General features: G+C 42.3%; 1 protein-coding gene across 1 annotated transcript in view; it reads right to left on the bottom strand.

Annotated features, from left to right (window-relative positions):
* Window positions 1–20,695, bottom strand: part of ago2 (argonaute RISC catalytic component 2) — an 82,353-nt gene that overhangs the window by 13,206 nt on the left and 48,452 nt on the right. The window contains exons 10-16 of the mRNA XM_033019880.1: window positions 15,646–15,768; window positions 14,877–15,010; window positions 12,858–13,042; window positions 10,571–10,730; window positions 5,370–5,460; window positions 4,311–4,505; window positions 514–648 (exon numbers count right to left, since the gene is read on the bottom strand). Of these exons, the coding sequence (XP_032875771.1) occupies window positions 514–648; window positions 4,311–4,505; window positions 5,370–5,460; window positions 10,571–10,730; window positions 12,858–13,042; window positions 14,877–15,010; window positions 15,646–15,768 (1,023 nt within the window). The remainder of the gene's footprint in view (window positions 1–513; window positions 649–4,310; window positions 4,506–5,369; window positions 5,461–10,570; window positions 10,731–12,857; window positions 13,043–14,876; window positions 15,011–15,645; window positions 15,769–20,695) is intronic.

The raw sequence follows: 20,695 nt of genomic DNA on the forward strand, positions 1-20,695 counted from the left end.
TAGATTCAAGAACTTGGCCCACTGTATGCACCGCAGTTGAAGAGATGTTACCAAGCCAAATCCCATTTTCCAACACTAAATCTGAAAACTATTAGCCACAATCTTTCAAATAGCCATCTAAGTGCTTTTTAAATGTGACATACCTCTATCACCTTAGGCAAGTGGGTAACTCAAATCTATCATTATTCCAGGTTTTTGATTCCTCCGAGAATGCAAAACGTTCCTGCCAATTTACTTCAACACTTCAATTAACTCTTTCTTTGGATTCCTCCATTTAAAAACACCCGCAATCACATTTCCCCACATCCATGAAGTGATCCTAACCATACATCATCATTATAAATCTCCAGCGCAAACCCATCATCTATGAATGTGAAATCAAAACTGTACAAAGAATTCATGTCATATTTAGCATAAATTCCTTGCTCTGTTATTGTCCCAAAACCTTGTCACACCCAATAAAATTCTACCTGTAGAAACAAAATAAGTTTCCTGAGAGTGAAAACCACCCACCCTTTCATTCTTGTCAGTACAAAACAGTCTGGTGTGATGCCGTTTCTGAACCACAATGAAGGTAATGCCAGGCTGGTAGTCCTTTTCCAGCTTTATACATGCCTCACGAATGGCCAGCAACTCATGATGCAACACCTTAAAATGTAATTTACATCAATGTTATTTTAGTCGGAAGAACAGAGATAAAAAATTTAATACATTGGAACACAAATCAATAATTTAAAATATTTATGAGTGTTGTTGGCATGGTCAACATTTAACATTAATTCCCAGTTACCAAAAGATAACCAATATCTTGAACTACCACAGCCCTACAGTGCTGCTTGGAAGAATGTTTCAGGGCTTTGTCCAAGTGACAATGAAGCAAAGTGTGGATTTGTAAATACGGATCTGGAGAATGATGCAAGGGTCCTTGTCACGGTTCATCTTTAACAGCTCTAACAGAGGACTCTCTGATTTACAGGTTTTTCCCAGGGACATCGGAGACGGACATCAAATCCTGCTGGGCGATCAACCACTGTGAAAGATGCTCGTTGTTCTAACTGAAAGCATGTTGGTCGCCCAGCACAGCGAGATGTCCATCAGGGAATGTTGCCGTCTGGCCAATTCCAATCCTCACGTGTGGAGGGGCGCACTGATGTTTGGTGCATCCATTGCGAAGACTCTGTGGAGGAGGACCACAGTCCCGAGTCCTTCCGCTGCTGGATATTTAGGGGCAGAGACCGGTGGGGACATCCCTCTGGACTCTGGGAATGGATATCACCCTCATGGGCCGCATTAGTGGGAAGTTTTGGTTAAGGAAAGGTGTGAGTACGACACTATTGAATGTATAGACACTGAAAATGTATGAAAGTTTTTGCAGTTATTGTTTTGCTTATATTTTTTATTCTGAAAGGGTTATTTTTTGAAAAATAAATAAAAATTGAGAGCATCAGTAGGAAATTTGCACGTGCTATGCCCACACACCTGTTGACTTTGCCCTAAATCCATGAAGAATGAATATTTAGGAAGTGCTGTCCATAAAGTCTTTGCAAACTGCAGTCCATTTGTTATGCGGTGCATCCTATAGCCAATGCTAAATGTGGAGGGAGCAAATGTTTAGTGTGATGGATTGGGAGAGGGCTGTTGGGAGTTCATTTTTCCAGGCCAATGCTACTTATTATTTACTATCCCAAGCCTGAACAATGTTCAGGTCACACGGCATAAGGGCACAAACTGCAGAGGTCCAAATGAAAATCAGCATTGTGCAATTGGTGAGCATCACCAAGCAGAGCAAGTATGCCCTATCATGCTTCCTTCGCTCTGCTGTTTAATACAAAGCTACGAAAGGTAAGGAGTTCAGAAATATAATAGCACAGGTAAGTCAATAATATAGTTAAGTCAACCTAAAAAAGATACACTGATTGCATTTTGAGTATTGCTTTCAATTTTGGCCACATTACTACAGGAAGGTTATTGTTAAGCTGGAGAGTGTGCCAAGAAAATATACAAGGACGTTGCCAGGGCTTGAGGGCCAGGCCAGGACTTTATTCCTTGGCACACAGGAGGATGAGGGGTGATTTTAGAGAGGTGCATTAGATCAGGAGAATGCACAGTCTTCTACCCAGCGTAAGGGATTTAAGAACCATAGGTTTAATGTGAGAGGGGAAGATTTAATAGGAACCCGAGGGGCAACCTTTACTCCCACACAAAGGGTGCTGTGTATATAGAACAAGCTGCCAGAGGTAGTTAAGGCAGGTACTATAACATTTAAAATACATTTAGACAGGTGCAGACAGGAAAGGTTTGGAGAGATATGGGCCAAACGCGGGCTGGTGGGACGTATAGGTGGAACATTTTGATCGCCGAGGGGAGGTTGGGCCGAATGATCTGTTTGTATGCTGTATGACTCTCTGACCCACTTTTAGGAAATTAAAGAGGCATGAGGTGTAGCAGTATTAATGAACAAATAATTTCACCAGTCAAGTTGTAGGATATAAGGAAGGAATTGGTTCAGATAAACTAAAATGAAAATCTGCCAATAACTTTCATCGATTAAGTATGGGCTAACTTGGAAAGCCAGCAAAGAAATTTGCAAGATATTATGTTCGATTTAATTGAATTTTTTTCGCACGGTAACAGAAAAAGTTGCTCACACCTTCCCATCTCCTCCCCTTTCGGCTTTCCGCAGAGACTGCTCCCTCCGTAATTCCTTGGTCAATTTGTCCCTTCCCACCCAAACCACCCCCTCCCCTGGTTGTTCGCTCGGGTTGTTTACACCCCAGCGGAATGAACATTGAATTCTCCAAATTTCAGGTAGTCCTTGCTTTCTCCCTCCTTCCCCTCCCCTTCCCAGCCGTCCCACTGCCCACTATCTCCGCCTCTTCCTTTCTCCTTCCAGCCCTCCCACCCCCACATCAGTCTGAAGAAGGGTCTCGACCCGAAACGTCACCTATTCCTTCGCTCCATAGATGCTGCCTCACCCGCTGAGTTTCTCCAGCATTTTTGTCTACCTACTCATTATCAAGGAAGTTATTGAAGAAATTTCTGTCATTTTTGGATAGATTACAAAAGAATTTCAATGTAAAAATAAATAACATACACCTATTGATTTAATATAGACGTAATGTATGTTTTAAGGTGTCGGTAATTGATAATATGTGTATATTTATCCAGAAGTGATAATGAGCTTTCAGAAAAGTAGTGCAACAGGAAAAATGGTTATATGGTTTGTAAGGATATTTGAAAGGCATTTAATCATGTGCTGCATAACATCTATCCCATAGAGTGAAAACTTTTAAAAGCAATATCCTAATGTATTTTTGAAAATATACTAAGGGAATAATAATCACAATGCTTCGTCAGTGCCTAATGTGTTACCTCTCTTAATATACACAAATAATTTGCACTCGGACGAAGGCATCTTTATCTGTTTATAAATTTGCAGTAAACTAAAAAAGTATACTTTGTTCTTTAAGTACAGTTCTTTATTTATAATATAGAACTTTTGCCCTCTTCCCTAAACACTTTGTAGGTGTAATAAACGTTAATTTAAACAGCTTTTAACAGGTTAGTTAGCTTGTTGAAAATCATTATGCACACATAACACACATTATGCAGCATACATGGACAATGTCCCCATTTGACAAATATTAAATAACAACTTCAAATAATTTAAATCAGTCCCTTTAGATTAATCTTTGCCAGGTCAAGTCCAAAGTAAGGAGTTGTTTTTTAAAATGTTGTATTACCACTCAGTTTTATATGGCACAGTTCCACAAACAGGAGATCGACACAAAATGCTGGAGTAACTCAGCAGATCAGACAGCATTTCTGGAGAAAAGGAATATGTGGCATTTCGGGTCGAGACCCTTCTTCAGACCAAGAATGGTCTTGACCCAAAACGTCACCTATTCCTTTTCTCCAGAGATGCTGTCTGACCCGCTGAGTTACTTCAGCTTTTTGTGTCCATCTTCAGTTTAAACCAACATCTGCAGTTCCTTCCACCACAACCAGGAGTCCTGCCGCTTCTCAACCCAAGCAACCAGCTGGTTGGTAAGTTGCTTGGCAACTGTAAATTGCCTCTAGCATATAGCAAGTGGTAGAATTTATGGAGGTATAGATGCAAAAGAAAATAAAATGGATTAGGATTAGTGCAAAATGTGTACTTGATGCACCACGATGTACATCTCAGATTCTAATTCAAGACATTGAAAGTAGACACTGACTACAACTATATAAATTTTATAAAGCAAAGCCATCACTTCTTTTGAGAATAAACATCATACTGCTGTGACTCAACATGGTCTATATTTTACCTGTTGAAATTGTCCTTCTGAAACACCATCACGATAAAATATAATACGTGTGGGCTTGAAACGGGTAGATTTGTAAAACTGAATGAGTAGTTCTCTGACCATGATAGCAAGGTCCTGGATAATCTCCTGTCTATGTTGCTGAACCCGTACTGTGGCACAATAGCGACTTGGATGAGCATCCATGCTCCCCACCACCTATGATAAGAAAGAGGAACACAGCAGAAAACAAACTTAAAGCAGAATTCAATGTAGAATCTTTACATGGTACCTCATATAGCTACCAACATTAAAGAAAGTTTAGCAGCATTTCAAGCAGCAGACCATTTAAGTGTACTTTTTATAGCACGTACAATAGAGCTTTGTTTAGAACACGTCCTTTAAGATTTTTTTATTCAAAATGCTACTAATACTGTGAAACCTGCATTCCACTTAAAATGTGTTAATTCAGTAGCATTAGGATGGTAACCAATTAGCAATTTCAGCCATTACACTTGTATGTTCAAAAGTGTCCATTTTTATCGACTATATTACTTGATTTATCCCCTCTCCACCAAGTTCCTCAATGTAATGCTCATGAAAATCAAAAATGAGTGTTTAGTTTACAATTAAATGCAAAACTATTAGAAAATATCCTGCAGCATTGCATATGCCTTTAAGGATTATTTTTTTCAAAATTAAAAACAGGTGTAATGCGACAGAATTGCATAAATTTTAAGCTTTATATAGAATGACAAGCAAATTCTGTTTTTTTTTTAATAAATAAAATGCTCCAGAAATAGATTTGCATTTTTATTTTTCAGGATACAGATTCAAACCAATAAACTAAATAACTATAACAGGATGAAATAAGAAAACACTGGTAACATTCTGACACAAAAATAAGTTGTACAAGAAATGTAATATGTTGCATATTATGATTAAGATGTATGCTTCTAATAAAATAAAAAAAATAAAAAAATTAAAACAAATACTATTTCTCCAATGAAGTTGACTCATCTGCTGGATTTTATTTACATTTCAGGTTTCTAGCCGTTCTTCTTAACAAATAAGATAACCTACCGCAGCAATAGAGGGCTTCTTCCCATCACCAGCTGGTGGATGCGTTACATCGGCACCCAAAAATATTACTGGTTGCTGAAACACAGCCGGCCTGGAATGGGAAATAAAAATGAGTCTGACAGGAACTAATTTTACCCTCAGAATTTTTTACTACTCAGAATCATTGAGGCATTTCGCACAACACACCCATTACCCCACTGAGACCATGCTGACCATCAAACACCCATTTTTACTAATCATCCATTCATCCTCTCCACGTTGTCATCAACAGTGTCTACAACTAATCTGCACGTCGTTGCGAGGTGGGAGGGAAACCAGAGCGATAGAGTAAACCCACACTGGGAAAACGTACAATTGATTCTGTTTATTTTAGAGATACAGCATGGAAAAAGGCATTTAGCCCACTGAATCCACGCAGACCATCTATCACACATTCATAACTCTTTCTAGGTTATCCAGGGCTCTCACTTAACTTTTTTTTCCTCTGTTGCTAGCCGGGCAATCTAGGCAGCTTTTTAGGTTGCCAAATGACAGTTTAGGTGGTCAACTAAGACGGCTTGCATAACGCGTGCATAATGTGCTCGGACGAAGTGCGTAGTTACCAGTCGGAATTATTCTCAATGAATCATTCACATATTATTTCTGCTTCAAATAAAGTCACAAACTAAACATTCACCAATCAATCCACTTCCAAACAAAAATTTGGTTGGATTATTCAGCGAATGATCAACCTCGGTGAGACCAAGCGCTGGCTTAGCGATCGCTTCGCACAACACCTCCACTCAGTTCGCAATAACCAACCTGATCTCCCGGTGGCTCAGGACTTCAACTCCCCCTCCCATTCCGAATCCGACCTTTCTGTCCTGGGCCTCCTCCATGGCCAGAGTGAGGCCCACCGCAAATTGGAGGAACAGCACCTCATATTTCGCTTGGGTAGTTTACACCCCAGCAGTATGAACATTGACTTCTCCAATTTCAGGTAGTCCTTGCTTTCTCCCTCCTTCTCCTCCCCTTCCCAGCTCTCCCTCAGCCCACTGTCTCTGCCTCTTCCTTTCTTCTTCCCGCCCGCCCCCCCCCCCCCTTACCCTCACATCAGTCTGAAGAAGGGTCTCGACCCGAAACGTCGCCTATTTCCTTCGCTCCATAGATGCTGCCTCACCCGCTGAGTTTCTCCAGCATTTTTGTCTACCCATTCACACAAGTTCTGTTATCCCACTTTCCTCACCCACTCCCTACACATTAGAGGCAATTTTACAGATACAAGTTAACCTACAAAGCCAATGCGTCTTTGGGATGTGGGAGGAAACCCACACGCTTGCAGGGAGAATGTGCAAATTCAACAGACAGTGCCCGAGGACAGGATCGAACACAGATCTCTGGTGTGTGAGACAGCAAGTCTACCAGCTGTGCCACTATATTTTGTTTTCCAAACCAAAACAAATTATACGTTGATAACTTTGGTTACTAAAAAAAAACTATCTATTTTCAGTCTTAAATCTCTAAGTGACGTTATGTCTCCCATTACAGCTACTGTAGTTCAAGACTATGGGGCAGTACATTGGCCATAAAGTTGCTGCCTAAAAGTGTTAGAGACCCAGAATTGATCCTGAATTTGGGTGCTGTCTGTATGGATTTTACTCCTTTTCCCTTTGATCACATGGGTTTTCTCCGGGTGCTCTTGTTTCCTTCCACATACCAAAGGTGTGCAGGAACCTTTTTCAGACCCAACCCAGATTCTGTCTGACCTGTTGAGTTACTCCAGCTTTTTGTGTCTATCTTCAGTTTAAACCAGCATCTGCAGTTCCTTCCTACACACACGAGACTATACGATAGAACACTGTTTTATTTTCTCGTTTATAACATTGTTTACAGAGTACTATGTTTACATATTCTGTTGTGCTGCTGCAAGTAAGGATTTAATTGTTTTAACTGGGACGTGAAAGAATAAAACACTCTTGACTCTTGACTTACGTCGCTAATGTGTGGGATAGAACTAGTGTAGAGGTGATCGGTGGTCGGCGTGGACTCGGTGGGCCGAAGGTCCTGTTTCCACGCTGTATCTTTAAATTAAACTAAAAACACTAAAACCAGAGGGATCTAAAGAAGGACCTCTACCCAAAACGTCACCCAATTTCTTCTATCCAGAGATGCTGGCTGCTCCATGGAGTTCCCCCGCACAATTAAAGCATGGAATAGTCTTCACCCGACCATAGTTACCCAACCAGACACAACTAAATTTAAGGTAGCTCTTTTTTCCCAAGAACCCTTTTTTGCTTAAGTCCAAGTCAAGAGTCAAGAGAGTTTTGTCATGTGTCTCAGATAGGACAATGAAATTCTTGCTTGTTGCAGCACAACAGAATATGTAAACATAATACAGAACAGGAGATAAAAGTTCAGTGTGTCTATACACCATAGACCATATATATACACAATAAATAAACAGATAAAGAGCAATAGGCTGTTATTGTTCAGAGTTTGGAGTTTGGCGGTGGACCCTTCATCACCTCCAGTTTAAATTCCATTTGGAGTATTTTTGGAGTAACTCTTGCTCCCTGAAGCAAGAGTTACCCCAGGGAGTTACTCCAGCTCCAGGGAGTGATTCTGCGTTGTTTTTCAGCGGTCGCGGCGAGGTGGTGACCGGACAGCAATGGCGGCCAGATCTCCCACAATATAAAGGGAGGGAGAAAGTGCTCAGCGCCGACCAATTGCCGTGGCAGTGCCCATGTGCAGGGCGGCCGATGATGTGCTGGCCATGGTTGTGCGCATGTGCAAGGCGACCGGCCATGCCGGCGGATGAGGAGCGACCGGAGAGCAGAGAGCGGAGCCCGGCGGCCAGGACACGGATGGCGGGCGGAGAAGGAGAGTGACAGAGAGACATAGAGAGGGGGGCCCCGTTTAGAGTTGAACGGCAGGTGTCCCGGGTGCTTGCCAAGCCGGGCAAAATGGCACAGCTTTTAGGTTGCCCGGCGGGACTTCAGCTGGCAATTGGCACCCGGGCAACCGTTAATTTCGAGCCCTGTTATCACACTTTTTTCATCCACTCTCTACACACTTGAGTTAGGCAATTTACTCTTAGGCCATTAAAAGAGGCCAATTAACCTCCAAGTCTTTCGGGAGTGGGAGGAATGAATCAACTGGGAGAAAACCCACTGTTCACAAATGTCAGGCTTGAACCAGATCTCCGATGCCAGTGTGTACACTTTCTACTAGCTGTGTCACCAGCACACCTATTGAATGGATATAATCACTGCTTGGAAATGCAGTTTCATAGGTTTAACGAGTCAAAGTAACTTCAACCAAAGTTTCCATTTGATTCTACTGGATTTTTAGCACAATTCTTTCTTCCTCACCCCTATCCTTCCTCCAGCCCATCCAAATTATCAATGTAACTCCCTCATAATGAAAGATAAGAATTTTAAGCAAAATTTATTTTAGCACACCCTTACTGCCTTTTGCAATGGTTTTAAAAATATTTCACTGGAAAGGGTGAAGCTTTTGTCAAGCTTTCAGAATGAAATTAATGACCTTAGATCTGCAGGCCTTCAACATGGTTCTACTATGCTGCACCTTCTAGATACAAAACACTGAAAGATTTTGAATGATTTTTCAAAACACAATTATTACTCCAATCAAACTACAAAAACATGTAAAGCTATTTACTTTTAATTTACTTTAAATCAAATCATGTGCAAATGGGGATTGGCAGTGATATAAAAGAGTTATATTTTGGCGATTCAGCATCCTGACGATAAATTTAATAGTATGCTCATTAAGAATTAGTGTTTGATAGCTGCATTCTGCCACAAAAAATTGTTGAAAATATTGTATAATAATATTCTTATGGACAGCCACAATTGTTATTATGTTGGTAACATATAAAACAGCAAATGCATTCTTCCAATATACTTATATTAAATACAAAGTTAAATCAATGCTAAAAAAAACGTGATTGTTAAATGATCAAATGTGGGAAACATTAATTGGGTATTAAGTTAATTAAAATTAAAAGGTACCATTAAAAACATTTAATTTGAGATTGTTCTTTGGGGTTATATCCTCCAAATACTGTAAATGTTAGGATTACATCTGGGTGCATCTTCTTAATCGAAGCAAGTGTCAGCCTTCACTCAGATACAGCATTTACTCGAGTCAAATTAACAGCAGAATGCAATTGACATTTCAGTGAAACACAACATGATTATAGGTACCCTCTTTCAGATAAGATGTTAAACCATTACATTTCCCTTATCCCTAACCAGTCTGAAGAAGGGTCTCGTTCCGAAACGTCACCCATTCCTTCTCTCCAGAGATGCTGCCTGTCCCATCAAGTTACTCCAGCTTTTTGTGTCTATCTTCGGTTTAAACCAGCATCTGCAGTTCCTTCTTACACATTTGTTTACTTGATTGTTGGCAAGAAATCCCTCAGACTATTTTGATGATCTGTGAGATTTGCTCTCATGTCCCGGGCAACCGTTAATTTCGAGCCCTGGCAAAATTTCTAGCAAAATCCAGTTATGTACCTCATTGTTATTCTGCGGATCTTATTGTGATTACATTTTATATTCTGAAGATATTTTAAAAATATTTGATTCCCTGTCAAACAAAGATAAAGTCCAGAAAGATGCTGTGTAAATGCACCCAAGGCAGATTATTTTTGCCAGCTCAGAGGTAAGTGACAGCTACTATGCACACAAATAAAATTCAAACCAGGGAGGGACAAGTTTAAACCATACATATTCCGGTATAAACAGCGTAATAATGCCTAATCTATTTAAGCATCAGCTATTAAGCTTAAATCAAAATTCGAGGTAGGGATCGACAAGTTTAAACCCAAATTATGATAGAAACTGCTACAGTGCTATATATTAAAAATGTGAGCAACATTTCACAAAGATATGCATTGATGTATTAAAGCAGAATCTGAAAACGACTAAAACTCTTGTTTTTAGTGTACCAATGAGTAAAATCATGGTGATAACTTTCGAGAAGAAGAGATCATATTATGCAAATGTAATGGTCAGATTGAGGTATAATGCAAGTACAAATCATGATTTCTAAATTGGTTTCCCACAATAACTGTTAAGATTATATTACCATGAGACCATTGAAAAGACAAAAGTGTAATAATGCCCCTTTTACAAAAATATAAATATTTGTGGAAACAGTCCTTGAGTTACAAACATAACTAAAGTACAACTGACCTTCCTTGTGGCACCAATATGTTATTGACACCTCCCAACTTTACGTTGATCTTCAGGCAAAGGTTGGAAAGTGTTTGTGGGGAGGTTTTCAGCACATTTTTCACCTGCACACACTGAGTTGCCATGCCGAGTAACGTATCCCCCACACGTTTAACCTCCGCTGTTAGTGGAAAATTCCAATTGTTAACATGACTTCAATTTTAGGTCGTTGTTATACAAATTTAACAATAAATGTCGTACAGTAAAGCAACACAAAAACAGCAGTACATTCAACTACTTCGGTGTGTTCTACATTCAGTTATGTCTTAATTAATCTGTACATCAATTCTATTCTTAAGCATGCAGGTACAGCAGGCAGTGAAGAAAGCATGTTGGCCTTCATTACGAGAGGAGTTGAGTATAGGAGCAAAGAGGTCCTTCTTCAGTTGTACAGGACCTTTGTGAGACCACACCTGGAGTATTGTGTGCAGTTTTGGTCTCATTTGAGGAAGGACATTCTTGCTATTGAGGGAGTGCAGTGTAGGTTTGCATGGTTAATTCCCAGGATGGCAGGACTGTTATATGATGAAAGAATGGAGCGATTGGGCTTTAGAAGGAATTTAGAAGGATGAGAGGGTATCTTATAGAAACATATAAAATTATTAAGGGATTGGACATGTTAGATGTACGAAACATGTTCCCAATGTTGGGGGTTCAGAACCAGGGGCCACAGTTTAAGAATAAGGGGTAGGCTATTTAGAACTGAGATGAGGAAAAACGTTTTCACTCAGAGGGTTGTGAATTTGTGGAATTCTGCCTCAGAAGGCAGTGGAGGCCGATTCACTGGGTGCATTCAAAAGAGAGTTAGATAGAGCTCTTCGGGCTAGCGGAATCAAGGGATGTGGGAAGAAGGCAGGGACGGGGTACTGATTGTGGATGATCAGCCTTGATCACATTGAATGGCGGTGCTGGCTCAAAGGGCCGAATGGCCTACTCCTATACCTATTGTCTATGTATTCACCACTTTTTTAACATGAATTTTGCAATTCACGGCTGTTTAATTGACAGCATATCATGGCAGGTTGTCAACTTTCCAATGTCCCAAACTTTCTGAGATGCAGCTAGCAAAGCATCCATCACTGCCCTCCACTAACGGAGCCTACTTGAGAGATAAGAGATGGAACTCATCCGCTGAGATGTCCCACGTGCACAACAGGGAAGGAGAGCAAGAGACTTTACTTCAGTGATTTCAATAGGGATTTTGGGGCTGTAGTAATACGGCGAAAAAAGCAGTCTTCATTTATTTTTAAATAATTAAATTAATATTTTAAAATAGTGAAATATTTCAATTATTAATTCTTAAAATTGTTCTTAAATTTAATTAAGTTTAATTGTTTCATAATAGCTCCAAATCTTCACTGCTTTCAACAGCCAAATCGGGGAGCAGGACTCTCACGATGCATTAAAGCCCCTAGGATCCCTCAACTCAGGCTTCTGTTGTTCAGAACTCATTGAGCCAACTGGACTAGTTAACACAGGAAGGAAAGCCATGGGAAGCCGTTTTAAGCAACAGCTGCAATATTCAACCCAAGAATTCAAAAAACTCCTGTTATTGAGAAAAACTGTTGATTGTCAACATATGCTGTCAAAACTGTTTCATGTAACGGACTAAGTCTACTTCAAACTGGACAAGAAATGACAAAAACCTACTTCACAGAGAAAAGTGAATCTCATCCAGTTTAAACTGAACTTTAATCTGATATAAAATGGCAAAAGATTTAACAATCCATGCCACAGTTTCTTTTCATCTCAGACAATCATTAGTTGTAATATAGACTTGTACATTTTGAGGAAGAACTGGGTTCACGTGTTGCACAAGGCATCTAACTACCTGCAACATTAGAGTAATGCAATCTGGAGGGTTTAATGTCACATGAGAATTAGAAATAAGTTGGACCAGTGTTCATTTAGCCGTAATGCATTAGAAGGAACAAAATTGACAAAAGGCAAAACACGCCATCTTCAGTTGGACTTGAGAAAAATTTTCAAGTTAAATTACATTGGGCAGCCCTTCAATCAAGACATCAAAAATTTAACAAGCACACAGGCTTAATGGTCTAAACAGAGAGCTGGTGGAGAGAAATTACAAAAGAGGAAGTAATGCATGGCTGGGAAAGTGGGGCTTTTCTGAAAGGTCTACATGTTATGTTTCAATGGAACTTTTATAAAGTCCATTAAATGCTGTATAGCTGCTAATTGAAGGTTATTTTTCAACAATCGCAAACCCTTAAACAAAAAATATACTGACCATAAACTGGAGTTTTCCCGGGAAGCACCACCACCACCAGTTGAAGCCCTGCATAGGTGTTCTTCAGATGCCTGAACATTGGCTCGACACTATCAGCCCCTTGTGCATATTTACAGAAACAAGGTTGACCTTGTATTGGCATGCCAGCGTCCCTGGATATCTTTCTTAATTGATCTGTGAATGCTCTTAAGAGAAACAATACAATTGGTTATTCAAGCATTCCTGACACCACTTTGAAATGCATGTTGCAAACTATCTGGGAAGTGATAAAATATTAAGTTAACATAATCATTCTGCCCTTAAGTATGATGAATAATTCTGAAAAAGCATCTTGGTCTCGATTTTTGCCGCAGTTCTGCATAGAACAACTACTGGCAGAGGTTATGACTGATTGAGCTTCACAGGCTACTCTCTGCTTGCAGATTCTGTACCATGAGCATACTGGGGCTATAAGTAAAATTGAGGTAGGTGACATTTTTAAATAGGCCAACTTTAATGCTCTTTATATAAAATTCTGAACTTCTTAAAAAGGATTTTAAAAATCAATTCAAATAAGTGAATTTGAAAAAAAAAATCATAGTTTTTGGATACTTCAGAGTGAGCCAGTGGAAAGGCTTGACCTCTTCGAGTGACAGCACAGTTGCAAGAGGACTCCTGCTCCCTGCCAAAAGCTTGCAGAAGAGTTTTGTATTTACTTGTTTTGAATTGCCCACATTATTATTCAAGGCCTTGCCACTGCTCAAAGGTTGGTATCCATTAAATGATTCATTGTTTGGCAGATCCAAGGCTCTCTGCATCAGTAACACCTGAGTACACAAGATCAAAGGAATGGGGAACCCATGAAGAACAAACTCCTATTTTTGAGTTCTTTACAGTGGAGGAAGTGGGGAAACAAGCGTGTATGAAGGAACTGGAGATGTTGGTGTAAACCAAAGATAGACACAAAATGATGGTAACTCAGCAGGAAAGCAGCATCTCTGGAGAGAAGGAATGGGTGACGTTTCGGGTCGAGACCCTTCGTCAGACTGATGTCAGGGGGGAGATAGGTAGATAAGGAAGTGTTAAGGTGTGAAAACAGGGCAAAGGGAATGGGGATCAAGGAAAATGTAGAATAGATCATTGTTAGTTGAGAGAAGGTAACAACAAAGCAAACAAATTAAATGTAGTCAGAGACAGCAAGACTAGTCAGCCCAGGGGAAGAGATGGAGAGTGAGGGAAAGTAAGGGTTACTTGAAGTTAGAGAAGTCAACATTCATACTGCTGGGATGTAAGCTGCCCAAGCGAAATATGGGGTGCTGCTCCTCCAATTTGCGTTGGGCCTCACTCTGACAAAGGAGGCGGCCCAGGACAGAAAGGTCAGTGTGGAAATGGGAGGGGGAGTTAAAGTGTCCAGCAACCAGGAGATCAGGAAGGTCCAGGCGGACTGAGCGGAGATGTTCAGCGAAACGATCGGCAAGTGGGGAAACGAGTCAACTTGGCAGAAAAGGAGGGAATGAGAGGACACATTAATTGCAAAAATTCTCCCAACTCCTCTCTCCCAGGCTATTGAAATTTTTATTTCTCAACCCAATGACTGCCCTGTCCTTAACTCCTATCTATGTATGTATAAAGTCACAGAATTGGCCCCAGAATGTAACTAAGAGCAAAAACCTTGGCTGACGGTTCCTGCTTAAATCATGGTGCAGAGGTTAAATCTTAAACCACTTTCAGCACACCGACAAATCAGAAAATAAATGCAGTTCCTCTCCTGACGTGGATAAACAAATCACTGGATTATGTAAATCTCACAAATTAATGAGAAATGGACCTAAATAGGTATACCCAACATTAACATTTAGGTGGAAGCTCCCTCCACCATCCCATTCATGCCTCAGAGTACATTATCTTGGATCTCCACACTTACCAGTGTTCATTAGTCTGGAAAGAAAATGTGTAACAGCATTCAAGCACCTACATTCCTCTTTTGCTTAACTTTATAGAATCAAGTTATAAATAATGTGGATCAACATTATTTCTTACTTGAGTGTATCTTCTCTGCACTGCCTCTGTGGAGCGAAACAGGCAATGGCCCACACTTTGACTTCAATGCCTGTATGAAACTGTTTACCTCGCATATCCCATACACCTTGAATGGGAGTAGCAATTGTCTTGTTCTGTAACAAAAAAAATTAGAAACCATAAGATTGGAAATATTTCAATGTTAATGTAATGGTGTACTTAGATTAAGGATATGGAGCAAAGAGGGTTGTTATTCATCCTAACCTTTTAAATGGGAAGGTCCAAATACAATATACAAATAATTTCAACAAAAACAAAACATGTTTGAAATAAAAGTTCACCTCGACAACAATGAAGGTGTAACATATCCTTTGCAATTAACTGATTATCATATAATAATAATAATTGTTTATAAATTACTTTCTCACAAAACTGCTCAGCATTATTCCATTTTTACAAGCACTACACAAGAAATGGGGGAAAAAGATTTATTCTACAGGACTTTCATCAGTATTATTAGACATCACTGTTGAACAGGATACCGTCATAAGACGTTGTATAATCTATCCAGTCTAGCATGTTACTTGTTTAACTTAAAATCATTGGCTGAAAGTATAAGAAAAGCCTTCCATGAAAAGACAGCCTTGACGGTCACCGAAGGCCATTTTATTATGAAAGCTGGTACTTGCATGTCACACTTGTGCCGAAATATATTACTTCCAGGTTAACATCTCAATTTTAAATTTACTTGATGGATGACATTTTAATTTTACAATATAGAAGTTCATACCCGACCACCATACAGCAAGGAAGGTGCCTGAAGAACTCGACCTGGAACATCTGTCATGTCATCTCTCACACCTATTCCAAATTCCCGAACATAGGGGTCAGCATTAAAACTAGCACTTTTCATCTGAAAGGGAAAAGTACATTTGACAGGAGTGAACCAGATGTTTGCAGATCTAAAAGTTAGAAATTCATTATACATGCCAAAGGATTAAAAAAAAATGATAATCAATAAAAACATTTTAACTGCTGTGTAAATGCAATACTAATGTTTATTTATATGGGAACTGGACATTGCTGCAGGGCCATCATTCATTGCCTATCCCTAATTCTCCTGTGACGTTACTCACCTTCTTGTACCTCCAGTCCTCTTAGTGTAGGCATTCCCAGGGTAACGATGGGTTGAGTTGAAGTGGTCCAATGTAGAACAGACCACATTATTATACCAAATGCAGTACACTAGATTGAAAAAAGTGCAATTGATTGTTGCTTCACCTGGAAGGACTGTTTGGGTCCCTAGATGGTGAACACAAGAAAATAGGAATACTGCATTTGTACTGCCCCTCAAGCCTTTTCAATAGGATCAATGCTGGTCCAACTCCTTAACTCCTCCTATGTGATAGATCTTTGTTTCTCAAATCCTTGATCGTTCAAAGTTTATCCACCTCCACTTCAATTACATCTAATCTTTTCACCTTAATGTAGCAGGGTAGGGATTCAAGAGATTCATATCATATTTCAAGCAATCTGTAGGCACATTGGTTTTAAATTATTGTTTCCTTATCTTGAATCTATGTCACCTTTTTGAGATTCTCCCACAAGTAGAAGCATTGCTGCACTGACCTTGTTGTGATAATATTGGCCAAATAAATATGTCACAAAATGGAGGATCTCTGCATTTGCAAAGCCTGCTTGTTCTCTTTCAGCGAAAAGCTGCAAATGCATGAGTATCATGGCTCCAAGGAGTCTGGACCCTGGGAGAAAGTCAAGCACAAGGTGATGTCCAGATGTCCCCCCTATTGTTAATATGTATGAGGGTTTTGCAGAAAGAGCTGAGCAGGGTTGCAAATGCATGATTAAGATTGGTTATAGAATGGGGTGTTGTAAAGTATTGTTAATTATGTTGCAGTCTTTGTGCTGTTATCTTGTGATTGGTCAAAGTATGGAGTCTTGTTCAAATTGTTTATACTACCTGGGGAAATGTTTCTTTACTTTGGTGAACCGTCTTCCAACTAGAACCTTCTGTGGAAACAATGTAATGGGGGTACTTTGTGATTGGGTTAGGGAACTGTCAATAAATGTATTATATGATCTTTATTTGTGATTGGCTTGTAGGGGTGCCCCCCCCCCCCCACCCCACCCCCATGTATTTTCGCGCCACGGGTCCGATACAGTATAAAAGAGGGGACACCACACGGATCGGAGTCGATCTTCTGGAAGTGCACTTGGGACTGTGTTCACTGTCTGGAGGTGTCTATTCGCACGAGGCTGAAGGGCTTGGACGAGTAGAGACACGGATCGGACCCACGGTATTGGTTAGGTATCGTATAGGAAGTTCGTTTGTGAGTGAGAATAAAGAGTTAGTTGATCCAGTGCTTGACTCAGTGTTTTACTGAACTAGACTAAGGGGGTAAGCTGTATGAGCATAATCACATTGGGGGCTCGTCCAGGATCTCAACGGAGCCCCAGACAGAAGTTTGCAATCGGGGAGTTAAGTCGTTCCAGATTGCGAGGGGAGTAATTGGCGCCACGGTGCGGTTTTCGCATCGGTTTTCCCCATTTCGCTGATCAGGACGAATTGATCATTCGCGCACTTGTGTTGGGGTTCCCAACGAGATCCAAGAACAGTAGTCTAGCAAGCATTGAGGGCAAGGAGAGATAGAGAGTCCTTGCCAGGTACCCAGGTTTGAAAGATTTTGATTGTGTGATTGTGTTTTAAGTGAGAAACTTACTGACCCACTGCAGAACTTTTGGCCATTGTTTGGGAGGGAGCTTGATAAGTCTAGAAGATTGTGAGTGGACCGTGAATTGTTGGGATATTGTGTAAATCGTTTGAGAGATTGTGTCCATTGTTGGCAACAATGGGAAATCAGATCGAACGAGATACAATGGAGGATCCCGAGAGCCCGCTGCAGTTAATGTGTAGCGAGTTCCCACAAAAGACTGAGAGATTAAAGAACTTTTCAGGAGTGCTGAATAAGGAACTAGAAGAACGGCGGGCCCGAAGGAGTGGTCGGAACAATGAAGGGAGTGAAGTATATCAAAAGATTATTTGGCAAGGTAGTAATAGCGATGCAGCAAAGGAGTTGATTGAATTATGGCGAAAATACTATGAAGAGCAGAAAGTGAGTAGAGAGGCTGTGAGAATGGCGAATTGGCAGGAGGCAGCTTCAAAACTTGGAATAGAACAAAGAGATGATCAAGTAAACCGACCTCCAGATACCTTGAGAAAGGGGTGTGGGTATCATAGAGAGCATAAGGAGCGGGAGAGAACAAATTCTGAAGGGAAACCGGCACAAGTAGATCTAGAATTTAAGGACACGGTGGTTGGCATTGGCTTTGAAGGGGGAGAAGATGATTATTTGGAAGATTGAGAAAGTGTTAGGATTAGGAGATGTTCGCAGGCTCCATCTTATTCCTCTTGCGCTCCCCGTAGTCCATCCACACATTGTATAGCTTGCGCACACAACAGACACTGTGGGAGGGGGGTGTTTGGGCTCGGTGGCTCCAGGCCCTACTCTCCGGCTCCGGACTCACTCAGCGGCTCCTTGCCCCGGTTACACACATCGGCGCCCGGCTTGTCGTGGTGGCCACTGTCGCCACCCACGAAAACACACAGCCCCCGCTCGCGACACACACAGCCCCCGCCCGCACTCCGCTCCTTCAGCTTTATTCTCGCTGCCGGTGATTGACAGCAGGTGCCGGAAGGGGCGTCGCCGTCCCGGCGAGTAACAGACCAATAACCTTTGTAATATTTCACCGATCGGAATAAAACTTGATGAACTTGCAGCAAAGGAAAATGGCGAGTAAGGTGGCGAAAAATCATAGCGCCATCGGGTACTGTGTTTTTGCGCAAATTAAAAAATTTGCTCCGGAAGGACAAGATGAGAATTGTATATATACTAGACCAAGTGCAGACCCGCTGGGTCTGTTCCCCCAATGCGTAGTTGGGGGGGGGGGGGGGAAGGGGGGTGGTGCTGTGGCTTCACACGCACACGGGGGTGGGAGGGGGCAGAGGGGGGTACGGTGAGACGGGGTGGGGAGAGGGGAGGCAAGGGAGACCGCTGTGCCCCGTCCCCTCAACGTACGGTTGCGGGGGAGGGGGGGGCCTGCGGCTTCACACGCACACTAACCACCTCCCACACATACACAGAGGGGGAGGGGGAGACGGGGAGGGGGAGAGGGGGTAGGGGAAGAGGAGGGGGGGAGGGAAGGGGGAGGGGAGAGAGAGAGGGAGAGGGAAGGGGGGGGAGAGAGGAGGTGGGGAGAGAGGAGGTGGGAGAGATGAGGGGAGAGAGAGAGGGGGTAGTGGGGAGCGGGGAGCGAGGGAGGAGGGTAGAGGGGGTTGGAGATGGGGAGAGGGGGTTGGAGGTGGGGAGAGGGGGGCTGGAGGTGGGGAGAGGGGGGTTGGAGGTGGGGAGAGGGGGTTGGAGGTGGGGAGAGGGGGGTTGGAGGTGGGGAGAAGGGGGTTGGAGGTGGGGAGAGGGGGGTTGGAGGTGGGGAGAGGGGGGTTGGAGGTGGGGAGAGAGGGGTTGGAGGAGGGGAGAGGGGGGTTGGAGGAGGGGAGAGGGGGGTTGGAGGAGGGGAGAGGGGGGTTGGAGGAGGGGAGAGGGGGGTTGGAGGGAGGTGGAGAAGGGGGTTGGAGGGAGGTGGAGGAGGGGAGAGGTGGGTTGGAGGGAGGTGGAGGAGGGGAGAGGTGGGTTGGAGGAGGGTGGAGGGGGAGCCGAGGAGTGGAGGGGGAGCCGATGGGGGAGGGAAGAGAGTGGGGAAGGAAGAGAGTGGGGAGGGGGAAGGGGGGGAAGGAAGGGGAGGAGGGGGGGGAGAGAGGGAAAGAGGATGGGACCGAACCCGAGGTGCGAGCATGCGTCAACCAAAGGAGCACGGGTTGGGCTGCCGCAGTCTTCAGCTATGATCTTTGGTCTTCAGTCGACGGGCCGACTTTTGAATAACGGGGAGGAGGGAGGGGTGGAGGGGTGACGTCACTCAGCAGCCAGGCAGATCCATTGTGACGTCATCAGCGAAAAACAGGCGTTTTGATTTCAAAGTTTTATCGGATTTGTGAATATTTTTATTAATAACTCAAGAAATAAGGCATGACATTCTCAGATAAGCCGATTTTGGACTCCAGGGGGTAAATCTCTACCGGAATATGTAAAAATGTTACCGTTAGCTCGGCGTTTTTTTGAGAAGATGCGACAATACAAAAACAAATAAATACACACACATCCACTTCCAAGATCAGAGTTTTATAATTATAGGGATGGATGGATATCATCCCTCATTCTTCTCAACTCAAAATAATACATACCGAAAGTGAGGCCAATCATCCCAGATATTAGCCTGGTGAATCTTTTCCAGGGAAAGGGTACCAAAATTGTGCACGGTTCCATGCAAGGCCTCACCAACACCCATCGTGAAGAAGGGTTCCGGCCCGAAACTATGCCTATCTCCTTCGCTCCATAGATGCTGCTGCACCCGCTGAGTTTCTCCAGCATTTTTGTGTGCCTTCTAATTATTTCTGTTCCTTTGCGCTGTTGAAGTTCTTTAAGTTCCGGCGTTCGTCTGCCATTTTTAATTATTTTGGTATTTTCCTCGTACGTTTGCTTCGAGAAACTCTTCAGGTAATCATTATCCATCTTTGAAAAACCCGCCAAGAAACTTGCGCGTGCGCCTCGCAGTGGGCTGGTGTGCATGCCAGTGCGCAGCGCAGCACATGCACGCAGTCCACGGTGTAAAGGCAGAATTTCAGCTGGCTTTACGGACCGTTCCCACTGATGGCTGGAAGCATCGTCGACGGCACGTGAGTAGCGTTTTAAATGTACTGCGGATGAAAG

The sequence above is a fragment of the Amblyraja radiata genome, chromosome 4, assembly GCF_010909765.2.
Source record: "Amblyraja radiata isolate CabotCenter1 chromosome 4, sAmbRad1.1.pri, whole genome shotgun sequence".
NCBI classification, from domain to species: Eukaryota; Metazoa; Chordata; class Chondrichthyes; order Rajiformes; family Rajidae; genus Amblyraja; species Amblyraja radiata.